The 17,962-nt window shown below is 39.6% G+C and overlaps 2 protein-coding genes across 4 annotated transcripts in view; one reads left to right on the top strand and one right to left on the bottom strand.

Moving 5' to 3' along the window:
* The window catches only part of mroh1 (maestro heat-like repeat family member 1), a 37,478-nt gene extending 27,565 nt beyond the window's left edge, over positions 1–9,913 (top strand). For 2 of the 3 annotated variants that reach the window (XM_078171936.1, XM_033640508.2), the window contains 10 exons: positions 75–212; positions 603–717; positions 2,588–2,734; positions 2,867–2,933; positions 3,172–3,293; positions 3,535–3,684; positions 3,806–3,940; positions 4,210–4,312; positions 5,059–5,124; positions 5,215–9,913. In XM_078171936.1, coding sequence (XP_078028062.1) covers positions 75–212; positions 603–717; positions 2,588–2,734; positions 2,867–2,933; positions 3,172–3,293; positions 3,535–3,684; positions 3,806–3,940; positions 4,210–4,312; positions 5,059–5,124; positions 5,215–5,291 — 1,120 coding nt within the window. In that variant the 3' untranslated portion in view covers positions 5,292–9,913. The remainder of the gene's footprint in view (positions 1–74; positions 213–602; positions 718–2,587; positions 2,735–2,866; positions 2,934–3,171; positions 3,294–3,534; positions 3,685–3,805; positions 3,941–4,209; positions 4,313–5,058; positions 5,125–5,214) is intronic. The other variant, XM_078171935.1, reaches the window with a different exon arrangement.
* Positions 9,914–10,637: 724 nt separating this feature from the next.
* Positions 10,638–16,261, bottom strand: ccka (cholecystokinin a). Its single transcript, XM_033639929.2, has 4 exons — positions 16,150–16,261; positions 13,682–13,761; positions 12,900–13,089; positions 10,638–12,327 (listed from the first exon to the last, which is right to left on the bottom strand). The coding sequence occupies exons 2-4, from the start codon at positions 13,757–13,759 to the stop codon at positions 12,188–12,190; spliced, it is 408 nt and encodes a 135-aa protein (XP_033495820.2). The 5' UTR covers positions 13,760–13,761; positions 16,150–16,261; the 3' UTR covers positions 10,638–12,187.
* Positions 16,262–17,962: the final 1,701 nt, after the last annotated feature.

Raw genomic sequence — 17,962 nt, 5'->3', positions numbered from 1 at the left:
TTGTCTTTATGAACATTTGATTTCAGGTGTATCTGTGGGCTAACAATTTGGTGTCACTGTTTTTGGTGTTTCAGGGTAGCAGCTGATGCCCTGCGAATCTTGTTAGCGCGGGCTCAGTTAGATGAGGTGATGAAAAGGCTGGATGAGGATAAGGCCTGGGACGCAATGAAGGAACAGAATACACACATTACTGGAGTTACGCTACTGGCAAGGTACCTACACACACACTAAGCTGGGTGGGCTCAGTTTGAGATCTCAATTACAAATTCACACTAGAATAAATGCTTGAATCATCCAGTGAACATGTAGCGTGAATTTGCAACACATTTCTGCTAAACTGCTCATCAGTATGAATGTGATGATGCTCAGTAAATTTATCAGGGGTTCAAAAAGATTTAAAACCCTTTAATGAAGGTGTATCTTCGGCGTTGATATTAAAAAGCAAATGAAACATGAACTTTTCCTGTCTTAAAACGTGAATTGAAATATAATTTCTCTTGTCTTTTTGCTTATTTCTCTTTCACATAACTAGTGAATGTGTTTTTAATAATGAATCCATTCTTTATATGAAGGCTGTGTGTGGGTGTTTACCTTGTCTCTAGGGCAATGGCTAAGCATGCTGGTCCAAGGTTGCCCACCATTGTGGAGTGTCTGTGTCCCTCCTTGAACAACATCTATGAATGCCAGAGAATCACAGTCACTGCTTTCTTCTCTGAGGTGATACGTCATGAAATACTGCATCATGTTTATTTTTTAGTTTTTCTACATTTGGAAAGAGGCCCAGTATGACTGTATATTTGGGCCATTGTAGGTGAAAAACAAACGTCAGAGGACAGGAGTAATATTCTGAGAAAACACTTAGAAATCTACTGCCGGGGCGTTGGTAGTGTAGTGGATAGTGCCGCGCCCCATGTACAGAGGTGATGCCTTGCTGCAGCGGTTGCAGGTTCGACTCCAGCTTGCAACCCTTTGCTGCATGTCAACCCCCATTCTCTCTCTCTCACCCCATTTCAATCTGTCTTGTCCATTAAAGGCAAAAAGCCTTAAAAAAAAGAAAGAAAGAAAAGAAATTTGCCAGGAAGTCAGATGACGTAGTTTAAAGAGCAACAAAGTCCACTTAGGGAGTAAGGTAAGTCGTGGTGGATGAGCAGGTCTAGCACAGGACTTTCATTCAGGACACCGGGGTTCATGTCCCTTGAGCTGCCCTGTAAAGTATACCTCCACAGTTCCCACAAGGCCAGGGCCCCACAGTCTAAATGGATACCATCCCAAACCTGTCAACTTACATATTGATAGGAATTCAGATGCACATCATAATATCATACATTTCCAGAGACACATTGGTGTAAAATACAAACAAATTTCAACAAAAAAAATCTTTGCTGGTCCAAAGTTTTCTTTGACATATACGTCAGAGGGTCACAGTGAGGTCCACAAGGATGAAACAGGCTTACCTGATTGTAAAGACAGTGATTAGAATGGGCTACATTACAGATGAGGCAGACGCTGCAGTACTGTTAGCATCAGATGAGAAAGATACCACCATGCACCCCACAGCTTCAGCGTCAAGTGAGGGAGAGACACTGTGCTCCTGCAGCCTCATTGTCAGGTGAGGGAGAGCTCTGACAGCTTGACAGAGGTTGCGACACTTTATAGCTTGTAATATTACAAAGCTCCAACAATTACTCAGTACAATAATCTGTGTCCAATTTTCTAAAGTGGTCCATTAAATTCCATTGTGCAAAGTGTCCTCACTGTAGAAGATGTTAAAATTTGCTTACTCTGAGTTGCAAGAAAAGGGCCCACTCGGGGTTAGCTGAGGTGGGCCTCACATGTTTGTGTTACAGCTCGGGATGTGAGTCAACATTGGTCTATATTTTTAGACTTGGTTTACTTTTTTTCTCTTTTTAGGATGTATACAGCTGCTGAATGCACACTGTGTACATAAAACTGGGTTCGGCTAAAGTTTATGGCCATAGTGTGCATTCAGCAGGTTTATACATCCTAAACACTGACAATAAGAAGTCAGCCAAGTCTAAAAATAATACACTGATGTTGACTCAGTGGGGACGTGAACCCTGGTGTATTGGGTAAAAGTCCCGTGCTTGACCTAGTCATCCACAACCACATCCTCCCCATGTTAACTTTGTCAGTGTTTATACAACATCACCTGACCTTCTGCCAGTAAATTTGTGAGGTTTTACCCATATGCTTACCACTTTAATCTTAAAGAGTATCCACGTTTTTTCTTGTAAGTATGCCAGTTTAATGTCAGAGTTTTTTCATGGAATATTACCCAACTCCTCTGGCTCCTTTTCTGCCTCCTTTATTTTACCTGCAGTGGCCCTAATACACCATCGTCATAGCCCAGTGTTTCATTAAGCTAAGTGGAATGAACAGTAACTGCTCCCACCTGTTGCCATCATCATATCTAAACTACCATTGACTTTTTCATATCCCTGACCCCCATGTAAGTGACATTATGTATGAAAATAAAATGCCATCAGTTGATAAAGAATATCGATCAGCTTTTATTGACCAGCAGGCAGAGAGAATTAATAACCTGATATATTTTGTTTCTCTTCAGCTCTTAAACCATCATGTGGTGACGGAGTTGATGTTGATAGATGTGTTAATGAACAACATGATGGAGAGGATATCAGATCCCTGTTGTAATGTCCGCATGTTGGCTGTGCGGGGGCTCGGCAATATAGCCGTGGGATCACCTGAAAAAGTACGATGCTCACATGCACACCAGAACACATCCTCTGCGCTAACACATGCAGACTAGCTGTTAGATCTCTGACAGATATCATTTTTATGGGATCCTTGTGTCCTTCTTACTCTGACCTCCTTTGCCCGCTAGGTGAACAAATATGCCAAAGAGCTGCTGGCAGCCATGAGTTCAGGCATGGAGGAGAAAGACGATCCAGGTAAAGTGACTGCCAAGTCATTTTCTGTGCTGGAAAAAGTAAAGTCACAGAAATCTGTAGTCTGGCTCTCCTGATTGATTGCAGTGTTACTTAAAGCTTACAGTCAAGTGGTCTGGGGTTTCACTTTCCTTCTTCGCATCCATCATGTTTGTCATACAACATGTCCAGCGTCTCATCCTGGATGTTGTCATTAGTACAAATGGCTATTGTTCATCTCTGGTCTCTGGTCTTCCTGCAGGTAAGCTGATTACCCTCGAGGCCATGTCTGGTCTCTCTAAAGTTCTCCTCTATCTGGACAAAAAGAACGTCCACTTACTAGTGGTCTATATCTTCATGAAGATTAAACCGTTCTTGGAAAGTGTAAGTTTTGATGTATATATATTTTTTTAAGATGTTGTATGATGCTGTACATTGTATAAGTCTCGAAATAGTCATAAGTATCTAGGATTGTTTATTTTATATTATCAGTGCCTGTCGGCAGGAGTTCTTAAACTTAATGTTACAAGTTTTCTGTAGCTCTGTTCAACCTTGTTAGAAGGTGAAGCTGTTTCCCACACATACAGACACATACAACACTAACAGTTCCTTCTGGCTCATCCAGGAGAATGATGAGATCCGCTGTGCTTCCATCCATCTAATGGGGAATCTGTCCAAGTTTGGCTCAGGAGAGCCAGTGTTCAAAGACCAGATCCACAATGTTCTGGTCAGCCTGCTGTTACACCTGGTTGACCCAAACCCAGAGGTGGTCAAGGTACAGTAGGAAATGTTCATACACACACACACACACACACGCACGCACACACACACACACACACACACACACAAACTTTCAAAACAGCTTTTTTAAGTTTTATTTTTTTAAATGTGTCCAGGCATGCAAGTATTCAATGCGAGTGTGTGCTCCGGTGGTGGGATCGGAGCAGATCACAGCCATGTTTCAGAACCACCTCCACGAAGACAAGAGCTTGCACTACGGAGAGTTCATCAATGACCTTACCAAGTACCTGGTGAGACACACACGGTCAAATATAAAGCATGGATGAATAGGTGCACCTTTTTATAAAGTATGAAATGTATTCAGATGGTTCTTTTGTAACTTTGTAATAAGAAATGATACTATGGAAATCTGAACAAAAAATCCAAATTAGTTGTACTTCTGGCTTTAACGCAAAATGTATTTCACCTCACAGATTCCTTGCAAAGGCAGAACAGATGGTGTTGTTGAACCAACAGATCAGAGATAGTTATTGTTCTTTGCTTGTTTTGTGGTTTATAGATTCAGGACTTTCCAGGCATGCTGAACTTTTATCACATCTCAGTCATCCAGTTCTTCAAGAGCAACTGGCCTGAGGTCAGAGCAGGAGCTGCCATGTTTATAGGTAAGAGAACACCATTCTGTCACCTCGCTCCATGCCATAACTAACTTCTTGAACTTAAGTTTATGTATGGATCAGAAACTGACCATGTTAACATGCACAAAATACTCATTCTGAAAAAGGGGATATTCCTACTTACGAAAATGAAGATTCCACTAATATTCCTGTTAACGTGCAGCCGTGCATCCAGGATTAACATGCCCTAATATGTCCTTTATCATGTCAAATATGGAAAAGTAGAACAGCTGTTGCTTGTGCCAGGATTTTTTCAAAGATCGTGTTGCGATATTTGTACATCATGAAAAACCCGTTGATATCCAAGTCTTTCATAATGTTTAAAAGTAGGTGTGTTTTTCCTTTCAACCAGAAGTATGGGCTTTTCTTTTGGACATGCATCTCTGCCCAAACCTTACAAACTGTTGGCTAGATGGTTTGTGCACAATGTATCCATGACAACGCACAGAGCTGACAGTTTATGGGCAAGAGGGAGTGTTTTGCAAACTGTGGTAAAATCCCCACATTCGATGCGTATTCCAAATGCACTGTATACATTTCCAAAAAAATGTATTAAAACCCAAATAATACCAACATATCTCACATCTTAATCTGAAAATGCTGCATGAGGAAACTCCATAAATGTTGCCATATTTGGAGTGATAGTGGAAAATTGGTGTGCATGTACATGTAGTCAGTGTGTTCCTACTGTACATGATGTGACCTGATGATGAGGTGTGTGTGTGTGCTATCAGGGTTTCTGCTCGGGAATCTTCCAGAGGAGCATTTCTCCCACCTCAACATGGGCACCATCACTAAAGGTGATTCACTGCACAATTATCTCTTCCTTCAAACATGTAAACTCATTCTCCTGGCATTGACTGTGTATTTGGTGTGTATTCTGTCCTCAGGTTTAGTGATGCTGCTCCAAGATCCAGATCCTGTGGTGAGAGTGAAGGCTGCTGAGGCCATGGGACATTTCCACTGACACACAACACGCACACACACACACACACACACACACACACACACACACACGCACACACACACACATACACAAAGACAACGACCTACATACAAATCTCAGTGTTTCCTTTAGTCACAAGTGGTAGGTTGCCGCTACATAGAAGACAAGAAAAGTAATATTTATGATTTGGATTGCAGTTTACAGAAACATTTAGAGCCTGGCATTTAAATGTGCAGTCATTATAAGTGTTCAAGTAATGCAAATGCACCCTTCATTAAAACCAAAACAGGGACCAAAGCAGGAAGAGCCAGAAGCCAAACTTTAAGATTTACCAATGTCACGAAACCATACAAAATCAACACTGATAGTACTTATCCATACGCACAAATGCACATATATTTAGCCGTTAGCAGCTTCGTTTGACGCTTAACTATGGTACTTGAAAGGAGGTGATAATTCTTAACTTTATTTTAGTGACCAAAGACTGTGTTGCTCTTTACAGAGACGTCGTCTGCAGTGTTTAGCATTCTGTCAGAGTGACAGTACCAGAGATATACTGTGTTCTATCAATGAAATACACCATGTACCGAGACGTTTCTAATGCAAATGATAAAACACATTTGAACTTAAGTAAAAAGTTTTTTAAAATTGATATAGTTTCTTCAAATGTTATGTGAAAAGAACAGTAATGTGCATTTAAAGTACATGAGGACAGTTCCACATGACTGGTAGCTGAAGTGTGTGTGTGTGTGTGTGTGTGTGTGTGTGTGTGTGTGTGTGTGAAGTTGTACCAGCATTTCATGATAGTGTTGTGGATGTTAGTTTTAGTTTGAGACAATCTCTTTTAGAGATAGTTCCAATGAAGCGGGCTTGGTATTAGTGTCAAAAACACACTCCCTCTGATTAACATGTTTGGATTTTTTTTACAATCTGAGCTTTATCCCCACCAAATACACGACACCGTCAGTAAGTTAATGTGATATGATATATAAACTGCTAAAAATGCTGGACAGCTGAGTTAGTTTTGTGTGAAGGATGTACCTGAAAGAAAACAGGATGGTTACGGTCTCATCACGTCAATTAAGTCAAGTAGTCCCGGTCATCTAGCCAGCAATAACCAGTCAGTAACTACTTTTACTTTTAACTTTATAACCAATCTCTATCAGCAGGACTCGTGCATACTAACAGTCCTGCTTTTGGAGTGGTGCAGTAGCTAACATGAACTGGCTCGTTTAGAACAGAGTAAAGATGGTTTAGCCACGATTTTGAACCACATGGATGTATTGGTGCCAGGCTCACTTCGCTATTTACAAATCATTGCCACCGCTACAACTTAATGGCCGCACTTGCTGGCATGACAAGAATTCCTTTGGTCCACCTGAGACGGCTGCTTTGACTGCTCTTTCTTTATTCTGCACACATTTTATGATTTATTTTCACATTACCGGTCACAAGAGCGTTCAGCCACGTTCTGTATGAGCACTAATTACCACAAGAACGGTGCCAGGCATTCTGTGGCAGCCATGATAAACGCATCTGCCAACGGATGTGGTGATTCTTATCGTCTTAGTCAGTTGCATCGCCATTTAACATATATCTGTGAGAGGTGAATATTACGTTGTTAGCCAGGTTAAACCTACAGTCCGAAGTCTGAACCAGCCAGTTCCTGTCAATCAAACTATTACTTAACCAATGTTGTTAGGCAGAACAGACCAGTGTAGCCAGTTAGTGCCAAATGTTCACTGATAAAATATATTATAACATATAATAGCACCATAGAGATGCTGTAAATGATTTTCTCTTTGAATGCACTTAATGTTGTTTCTATGTCATTATTCCATCAAATGTTTGTACAGTTTTAGGCTACAGCTATTGGTTTGCAGGTCTCTTACTATCGTGTAAATATACGTGTGAGTGCTGTATTGTGTAAGGATGTCTTTATGTTACTGAAACATTTATGTCTCCAAATTAATTCACTCAAATGCCAACAAGAAGGAGTGCGAAAATAATCCATTATATGTCTTTATTTTAATCCATTTGGTGACAGAAAGCATCACATAGAGAGTCAGGTGAAAGCAATATTGTTTGTTGTAGAATACATGATTATATGTTTGTCTACCTTAAATATTTCTGTTGCACTTTCATGCTCTGTCATGTAATCCCTAATTTTTAAGAACTGAATTGCAAATGAGGAGCTGAACCTGTTTATACTTTTATCTTAATTTTAATTTTCTTCACAACAGATGAGACTTTTTTTTGCCCTTAGGTAATTGACAAAAGCTGGTTTCAGCTTAGTTTTTAATTATGTAACAGGAAAGAAAATGTTTTCCCTAATGTGTAGAAAAAAGCCAACATTCATACTGTAAAATTATCAGTCAATTATATTGTATTAGACCTTCAACAAACGGGCTCGTGGCTTCCAGCACTTTCTAACACTATGGCTTGGTTTAGGGTGAATGGTAAATATAAATAATGTTCTGAGTTTTAAAAGCTGTTTGAACTTTATACCATTGATATAATTTTTTCATGTCATCTATCTGTTTTTTAACATGTTGAATGCTGTTAATGTCCCAGTGTGTGTGACACGTGGCTCCATGTGTGAATGTGTGCATGTCATTTTTCATGTTACTGGATCAGAGGAGAGAGTGGATGACGGCAATCAGTGTATTTAAAATGAAGAAATAAACATCCATCAAAAATATAACTGGTGATTTCTTTGGTTTGCAAAATTGAATGTTCAACATGAATGTACTTTTTACGTTTGTCCATACGGGGGCAGTAAAGAGCAATGTACTGTGATCATGCAACAAGGATACCAGAAAATATCTTTTTTTTTTTCCCCTTAGGTGATTCAACCTCTTGATGTTGTCCAAGATCATTTCATTTCATGTCACAGTGTTCCAGTGTGTACCTCAGGTGCAGTTTGCCTTAATGCAACAACAGAATAGATGAGAAGTAACTTAAACACAAAGGTGCACTAATGAGTCAAATAATGCTCCCAGTCTAATTGCAGCATATTTCCCTCACCGCTCTTTATTTTATTCCTTGAGTTGTTGCCTGCTCTTCCATCATATTCATCATTAATGTAAATGTTCCAGCATAACAAAGCGTTACAGTCGTGTTTTGGGATTTTATTTTATGAGTGGCTGTGTGTCATGTTCACATGATCTCATATTGAGTCTTTCGGTCTTTGTGTCCGCGTGGACTGACTGACCCATGTTGGACGAGAAGAGTGAGTGTGATATATTGGGAAATTGCAACTGTCCTCTCTTTGTGTCTTTATAACAGCAGCAGAGTAAATATGATCCACTTGAGCTCTTGTATAAGAGCTTCATGTGCAGACAGATGGTAAACACTGCTATTGTTTGTCTCAGGCAGCAGGATAATTACATATGAACAGGTGTATTCTTGAGATGTACATGGTGATTTGTGTCTGTGAGTGGGACAAACCACTGACCTTGGCTTGTCTGCTGTGTCTTGCTTCCTAATGTACACATATATATATAGATAGATAGTGTGTGGAAATGCATGTAGTAAATTAATACACCTTATGTAACTTAAAGGTTCAGGTGAAGAAATTAAAGATTAAAAAAGTGTCATTCTGTAAGTATATTTGCTCAAGTACTGTAGCCTACATAGATCATACCGTACATGTACATAGGTCTGTTGTTGTTGAATGATGTTCCTTTGTGTTGACAACATTCTACTTATGAAGCTAAATGAATTGTTCTTGGATCAGCTGGAAAATGCATCATCACAAAGCTGACACCAGGGCTGCTTTTCTGACACCATGAAAAGTTGACACTTTAGAGATGCGTGATTCTCACAGGGCATTGCAGTGCAAACATATGGCCTCTGGCGCTCTACCTCTGAATGTTTTCCCAAAGGCCCCAAGTCTTAAAGGTTTATAAAATACCATCAGCTGCGTGTTATTTACATAATAATATAATGTTGTTTATCCCACTCTGCTATTTCCTAAAGAAATCTAATCAAAGTGAGTAAATGTTCTTCTGTTGGTCTAATATTTACCTTAGAGTATTGAAGACCACATTTACGTGGCATTGTTGGGGGCTCTTGATTTGCACTGAGAGCAGTTCAGATTATTATGGGATGGATTCAAATGTAGCAGATATATCAGCTAAACATTCAGTCTGTGAACTCTACTCCAAAATAGTAAGTAATGCTGTTTATGCTTATCTGCTAATGTTATGTAACATCAGACAATGTTTGCCTCCTTTTAGGTGGTATGAGTTAAAGTTAGTCAGACATTTGTGTGATGAATTCAGAATATGGAGACAGCCAGGGGAAAATTTGATATAAAATAGGATATAGCCTCAACAGGAGTACTCTCACAATGTGGTATTAGTACTTGTACTTCAGCAAAGTATCTGAATAGTTCTGCCACCACTGGATTCTGTACTCTTTTTTTTGTGTAAGAATATTTGTATAGCAATTACAATAGTGTGTCTCAGTTTGTGTAATGGAGAGCAGATCATCTCCTGTCTGCATGCATGTGTGGACAGTATGCAGCAGAATGTGTGTGTGTGAAGGCATTTCAGATGCATTTCCAGAGCATCCTAATTGTTAAATTAAGATGTCTTTGCTTCACTTTGAACAAATAAAACTCAATTTTTCATCAGAAATTATAAACAAGTACTCTTGTATCGCTTCATATCTGTTTTACAAACACATTTACATCAGATACAGGATCATCTATTTTCTGTTGTTGTGTTTGCGAACTAAAAGCTTGATTTTAGTACATTTTCACCACAAATGGGGTGCATTCAGGTTTATGTTCAGCTGTGTGGCAGAGAATCATTCACTTTCACTTGGTGTTCACCTTTTGCTCTTTCCTCATTAGCATTTGATTTAATTCAGCTGGAGACATGTTAAGATCTGGTATTAGAGTTTAAGTCCACTGTAGGATCTGTGGAAAGCCCCTCACTTTCTGCAGTGTGGTAAAGCTTATAGTTTCAGTTCCCAGGAGGACTGATATCTCATTCTTTACAGCAGCTTCTGTTCAATCAACAATTAACCACCCAAGATGGCTGACATTAATCTTTTATAACTTACATAACCAATTAAAATTTAAGATGTGTTTCAGAGCCACCTCTAACGCAGGACACTGGCTCATTATTCCAAGTTTTAGAAAAGCCTGATTTATGTAAACACTAGACACTACTCACAATATCCTGGCTTTCATGTAGCCCTGGTGAATTACGCCAAATGTTCATGTAGAAGGACACCCATAGACAGACACGGTAGGCAGAGACTACGTGAAATGCTTGGGATGAGCTCACCAACTGTGCCTTCGAAACATAATAACTCTGTAATACTAAAAAAGAAAGCATTTGCATTTCTTGCTGATGTAAGAGGAAAATGGAGCTTTATTTTGAATATCATTGAAACTGAAAGTTGGTAGAAACATAATATTTATCACAGAGACTTAACCTTTAAGAGTGCATACATACATAATCTTCCCAAAAAAAGAACAAAAACACTCTTCTATTCATATCTACAGTACTTGTAATCCCGATTCCTGACACGGAGGTCCATTATGTAATGATAGAGAGACTCCCAAGCATCTCATAAACAGTAGACAACACCTTGTGCTTTCTGAGACATATCTTGTGCTTTTCACACTGCACAGTTTTAGCCCAGGGTTCCCTTCAGCAGGCAGGGTTGGGGTGAAAGTTGTTGCTGTTTTAGACCCTTACTGACTCCATACTGGTACGTTAATGTAATGTTGCATCGTGCTGTTTTTGTTGCAGATGGTTTGAAATGAAAAGACTTTTTTATGGTGTACTTTTGTTAAGTTGAAGTGAATTGAAGCTCTGGGCTGCAGTTAGCTGAATGCAATCAAAGATCCACTTTTGGTCCAATTTGCCAACGACACCTACATGGCTCATTAAAGTCCAATATAAGGCCTTTAATACATTCTGAATTGTCAGTAAAATTAGACACTTAAACAATACTTCAAGCAACATAATTTTGAGTCTTAAAACACTGAGAATAGGGCAGAAATGTATATACTTTTTCGTTTCCAATTGTTCAAAGCCAATTAATATTATATCCACTTAAAAACATAACAAAAAACACATTACTTAATGTTGCTCAAAACCAATAAGCAAATGTCTGCTATGCTGTTAACACCAGTGAATATAACCTTGTGTTTGTCTCCTGTTGGACCTAAAGGATACTGTGGGTCTGGTGATATTCTATATTTTTCATATTATCAACAAATCCCATGAAAAAATGTCAACAATAAATTAAAAGGTCTAATAAATAGTAGTCAAAGCCTCAATTACCCTCTGTGTCATAGAGCTCCAGTGTTGTCCAAAAACAACAAAGCCCGTTTATGAGTCACACCATTACACTGTTCGAGTGATGTTTTTTTTAAATATAGCTGCTAGTGGTCTTTCTAAAAATGAAACCAGAAATGTGTGAGGTGTTGTTAATAATTGATGTCTTCAGTACTGTAGGAACAAAAGGGGCTTGAGGCTGGGAGTCACACACAGGGTAGAGAAGTCAGAAAGTATCGAGATAGACTAACGCACTGTTGATCTTTATTTTTTTCATAGGATTTCCTGACACTTATAACAATATAGAGTATTTTCAGCCATATCCTCAGCATTTGTGTTTAAATACAGTTATGACATACAGTGGGAGTGGTTTGAAAAGTGCTCTTAACTTCAGCATGGAGATTCAGGGTCCATAGATTGCAGGATTTGCCCTGTTGGGGATATTTTCCTCCTCTCTGCTTATATATAATGATGCTAAACTCACTCTGGGATCCAGTCAAGTCAGCCCTTGGTTACAGTAAGTGCAGTGTGAAAAGGGCTAATTATTTTTTGTAGACGTTTATTGGCGGTGATGAGGGTTGTAACTCAGGTTTCAGTGAAAGCAAGCCATTGCCTTTAGGAGGAGTATTCGTACTCCTCTGCACTGCGTCGTCCAAAGTCCATCCAGCCCATGTAGTCTCTGTCCTTTATCCTGTGGCCAGGGGCTGAACCGCTGGCTCTGCTGCTGAGGGAGGATCTGGTGTGGTAGGGAGAGCCTGGAGGGGACAGAGAAGCACACTCGTCACTCTTCATGACACTGATGATGTGATGAGGATAGGAAGATGTCATTCTGCTCGGCAGTGCACTTTTTCCTGACTGTATAGTATAATGAAAATGTATAACTCTGAATGAGGCTGTTGAAGTAACACATGCTGACTTGTTTTGTTTCCACTGCCGTCTTTGTGTGTTTCAATGAGACCAGTGAGCTCAGCAGGTCTCCCAGTCACACAGTGTTGACTTGAGAGAGGAACAGAGACACACAGTGACAGAGGGAGCAGAGAGGCGGTGGAGGGGGAGGCAACAAGGAGGAGGTATGGAAAGATGGAGGGAGGAGAGAGATAGAGCTAGAGGGAGGCAGGAAAATGCCAGATGGTGGGACTGAGACTCAGCATGAGTGACGGCTGATTTTCCAGATGGATGGATGTTGGGAAGATGGAAATAACAAGACCAGGAGCGAGATAAGACGAGAGGAATGCTGTGTGTGTAATGAGGTGAGATGACCAAAGGGAAAGACTTTCGCTCCAATTACACTTCCTATCAGTCTCATGCTGTACATGCAACCACTCACCTTTCCTGGAGATGAGTCTGGCCAGTAGCTGGCTCAGGCTGTTAGGAGCATCTGCGTCCTCCTGGGGTTCGTTGTAGTTGGCTAGGCGCCCTGTGGGGGGCGCCGGAGCTGAGCGGGCCTGGCGTGTGTGGTGGGCTGAGGCGGGAGACATGTTGTCTGAGACCAGAGCCTCACCCTCAGCTCTCTGTGACTACAGATTATAAGAAAAAAAAGCAAGAAGAGGGATGAGGAACAGATCTAAAATCAAAATCAGAAATATAATATAAAAATTAAATATATATATCTGTAACACAACCATTTCCACCAATTAAAAATAAGAAGACATTTTTTGAGACTGTGTTTGGACATTCCTCGTGCTTAGTACTCAGTGAATCTAGCAGGATTGAAACACTTATCGCTTTCCATCGTGGGTCTCCTGTATTTACTGTATGAAGAAATGTATTGTTAAATACTTTAAAGTGTTTCTCTCATTAGAATCCTTTAGATGTGATGGATATCTCGGAGAAATTCTCTTTTTTTTTGCTGCATACAAGCTTTCCCTGTCATCCCCCACCAACTCACTAGAACAAGAGCTAATGAGAAATAGACAAAAATAAACAATAAGCCAAAAAAAAAACCTCAGAGGAGAATAAACAAATCTCTTCTTCTTCGTGCTTTCTAACTCTAATGCTCTCCACATAAACTCCATTGGAATGGGGGGACAGTTATGGTGCTCCCCCTCTATAGGAAGATCCGCCACTGGCCACTGTGAATGTGTGTGTGTGAGTGTTTGTGTATCTTACCATGGACTGTGAGGGCAGACTCAGGGAACCGCTGGACAGAGCAGCCAGGAGAACGCACACACAGATACCTACATTCATGACTGACAAGAGAGAGAGAGATTATTAGCTGGTTATGGCCAAGTTAAAAGAAATCCACAAAACCTAGTGCGGTCATTTCCTATTAGCTCAGTTGCACTTTACTGTCACTGCCTGTTTTTCTTTTTTATTGTCTCCCTCCCCTTCATTAAAAATGTGCTTCTGAGGGGAAAATTCACACACAATGTGGGTTTTACAGAAAGCAGCAATAAATCATTTCACAGGCGTTGAAGCACAGTGAGTGGCGGTGGAGGTGGTGGTGTGTATGGGTGGGTTTGTGTGTGTGTGCGTGGAGGGGGTAACCTTTGATGGTTCAGCTGGAACCTAAGGCAAACATCATTTTGTCTTTCTTACACACTCCCTTTGCTCAGCCTGTCACAGAGTGAGGGAACAATTTAGCATTTGACACACACACAGGCGGAGTTGGTGTGTGGTGTAGTCTTGATGAATGTACACTGTCAGCATTGGCAGAATCCCAAAGGAAAACACACCAATTATCTCTAAATCTCCATTTTTCTCTTTGTGCTGTTTTTAACAAGGTTTACATGAGAGTCAATGTTGACGCAACAGCACTGACCGAATGAATTACATCATTTTTCTTTACTCTCTTGCTCATATAAACGGCTTGAGACACAAATGTACTGAAATCCTTTCTTGCAGCCCTCATCTCCTCATAATCTGCTGTTTATCTGCTTAGATAATCAACAGTGATTGCAGATTTGATATTATATTTTGCATGAAAAAGCTGTTCTATATCAGTGAAGAAGGAAAAAGTGAATAAAAGATGGCATAATGTCACATTTTTCAGACTGATCTGCTAATTTCTGATTAATCTAAGAGCCTGGCGAAGCAGTATATTAGTTGTGATGGATGATGCTTAATGCCAGAGGATTCTTTCAGAGCAAATCATCCAATTAGATAAAACCAACAACACCAGTCGCTCTGAGGCGTTCCATCTCCAATAATTCAAAACTCCACTCTCTCTGTCTGTCTCAGTGTTTCTCTTACAGCACAGAGCTCTCCATGGATCTCTGTGGATACATTTGTTTATGATTACTCAGAGTCTTTTCTTTGTCTAGTCCAGATCTCTGGTTCTTTACCAAGTCAAAGCATGGTCCTCTTGGCTGCATCGGAAAGTGCACTCACAGGAGGGTATAACAGAGAGATCAGACTGGAGAAGTCCCACGGCAGCTACTTTTATATTTCAGTGGATACTTCAACAAATAACCTTCTCTCCATACAGACACAATAAAAACTGAATGGTACAGTAACTCTTCTAGTTATTGTTCAACAGACATTATGATTACACACACTATCAGCTCTCTCCATCAACATACAGCACAGAATATTGAAATGAAAGCCTATAACTGTGTGGTTATAAATCAAATTATATCTAAAATGATATCTGTGTAATTTTATCATTGTACCACAATACACGTCCATTTGAATAATTGTGTTTAAATCGACACAGTGGAGGTGTAAACAGTCATTCACTTGATGCTAATATAATTCCTGTTAGCAGCTGGTCATTGTCTCTAATTCATTATTCAGTGGACTTGTAATGATGTGGTACTGTAATGTGTGTGAAAGCCGTCTCCCCTCCTCTCCTGTACTGTCCTCAGAAAAAAAAGAGAAAAAGAGAGGAAAAATATGAATTATTTATTTATCTAAAACACTTCCATGGTCAGTTATTGCATGGAGATGAATATTTCACCTTTTTTGGACACTAAATTGCACTTTTTTTCCTTACTTTTATCAGTGAGCACAATTCTGCCCATAATTTTTGCTGAAATAATAACTAGAGTACTGAACATGCATAAAAATATTGTATAATATAAACTAATATTACACACTTCAGGCAAAACTAAAGAGAAGAATCAAAAATTCCAGTGTCATCATCTGATTTTTTGTGGACTCAGACAGTAAGATTGAACAGCTTGATTAACAGTTCAACAGTAAATCAGCCACCTTTCATTATTCACTCATTCATTATTACATATCTGAAATGTCCTTAACGTACTTCAACACTTGTTTCATATATCTACACGTTTTAGAGTATTTGTTCCCTTTAAGCTATTACTAAACAGAGTGAAGAAATGTGGGTAAAAAAAATAAATAAAAGAGAAATCATGAAAGGAAAAAAATGAATAAAAGTAAATGTGAGAACAAAATATAAAAAAAAATACACCTCCTCCTCTCAACTTTTCAGGTTAAAGGTACAATTTCTGTATCTGTGTTGAGAGATATGAAAAACAAAGAAGACAAATGATTACAAAAAGAAAAAGAAAACGCCTTTAAAGAGTGGGTTACCTACAGTATCATTTGTCCATCTGTAACATAAAAACTGGAAGCAATTAATGCCATAAATTTCAGAATCAGTTTTTTCTTCTTACCTGCAGTTGGCGTGGAGCAGAAGATGCTGAGTCTGAAGATGCTGAGCTTTGCTCCTTCAGTGTTCAGGCTGTGAGTGAGTGTGCCAGAGAGGAGATCATGGTTTATACTGACACACAGGAAGGGGGAGGGGCTGGGACACGTGGGAGGAGCCTATTGCTGGCGCAGAAACCAACAGCACTGACGCAATTGAGGACGCAAACGCGCACACATACTGCAATCGCACAAACGCACACGTACACTAAACTATGTGGAAAAAAGGGTCATGACAAAAGTGACAGCTTTAATTGTGTCGCCTCCTCTTTGCTCACCTGTGTGAGAAACAAAAAGGGGAATACACACACACCTACACACGCACACACACACACACACACACACACACACACAGAGTTTTGGTGGTTTGAGGCAGTGAAAAGAGAGGCTGAAAGGCTCTTTAAAAGTAGAAAGCATTACTGCGTGTCTGAGCATCTAAGTGACACACGCACACGCACACACACACACACACACACACACATACACTGATAGATGGATAGATATGAATACACTGAGACAGGGAGGTGAAGACACATTGAAGTACAGAGGAGTGAAAGGACATCTCCTGTGAATTTGTACCCTGTATACATATATACAGATGAAAATAGTAAGTAAAAAAACATATTTCCAGTCAGTCACTGTGTTGCAGCCTTTCTTTCTAACAGAGCTGAAGCAAGATGCAGTTTAATGCCCTTCCAATTTCACAGAGGGCGAAACGACTCCGGCTGATCAAAACCAGGGGCATAGTTTAGGTATGACAGGCCATTACAGTTTCATAGAGGAAATTTCTCTCTGGTGCTTTCTTTTCTTCATACCACCTGGTCCGAAGTGACCACTGGCATGTTGGAGGAAAAATGCTGCTGATAGAGTTTAGAGAGAAAATGTTTTTGCCTCTCAGCCTGAAAGATTTCTCTGTTTCATTATTAACAGTATGATTAGTCAAATACATGATGCTGTGGTTTGTGTGGTTGTTGTGAATAATAGATATCACAAACTTAATCATTCATCTATGGTGACACTTTAAATCTTTCATGCGTGATATGCATTATATTTCGCACTGTAACTGTAACACATAAAATTAAAATTATACATTTATGCACAAGAACCAGACACCCTGTGTTTAGTGAAATGCTAATTTGCAACACCTGCCCACAAGAGGCTTCTTAAATGTTAAAATAGTAAAAAGAGAGAAAAAAAATACATTCACAAGTGGCTAGATAAACGAAAGAAAGTCATCCGCACACCCATACATAAAAATAAATCCAGGAGGGTCACTTCCTCTCCAAAAAACAACCAGGTGATTTAAACCAGTAGAAACACTGAAACACTTCATGTCAGTGTTTCGCCAACACAGCACCTGCAAATGTGAGCTTACTTTTTTTTCTCAGATAACTTAAGATCCAGACATTCAGGAGGTTTTTACTGGGAGCAAAATTATCCTCAGAGGTCTCTTCCTCTCAAAAACAAACAGACTTGGTGATTTAAACCACTAAAAACACTAAATAAAGCAGTTTACTGTTAAAAAAATCAGTGTTTTTCTGATGCTTTCATTTTGGAAGGGCTGCTAAATATGGCCAATGCGAAAATGCAAAAACACGAAAAACACAAAAGGCCCTGTCTAGAGTCAGTGTTTGATTTGTCCGTTCTGGACTACTGTAGAGACATGGCAGTACAAAATGGCGATCTCCATAGGTGAGGACCTGCTCCCTATGTAGATATAAATGGCTCATTCTAAGGTAAAGAAAACAGAACAGTTCTTATTTTCAGGTGATTATACACTAT

This window comes from Epinephelus lanceolatus, chromosome 10 (genome assembly GCF_041903045.1).
Source record: "Epinephelus lanceolatus isolate andai-2023 chromosome 10, ASM4190304v1, whole genome shotgun sequence".
Taxonomy (NCBI): Eukaryota; Metazoa; Chordata; class Actinopteri; order Perciformes; family Serranidae; genus Epinephelus; species Epinephelus lanceolatus.
Note: the sequence above shows the minus strand (reverse complement) of the source record. Positions and strands in the feature narration are given on the sequence as shown.

Excerpts from the sequence above, each read along its gene's own strand:
- ccka (XM_033639929.2), bottom strand. The coding sequence starts at position 13,759 with ATGAATGTAGGTATCTGTGTGTGCGTTCTCCTGGCTGCTCTGTCCAGC. Across the intron at positions 13,090-13,681 it reads GTCTGCCCTCACAGTCCATG|TCACAGAGAGCTGAGGGTGA; the intron begins GTAAGATACACA and ends TATAATCTGTAG. Across the intron at positions 12,328-12,899 it reads CAGACTCATCTCCAGGAAAG|GCTCTCCCTACCACACCAGA; the intron begins GTGAGTGGTTGC and ends TGTCCCCTCCAG.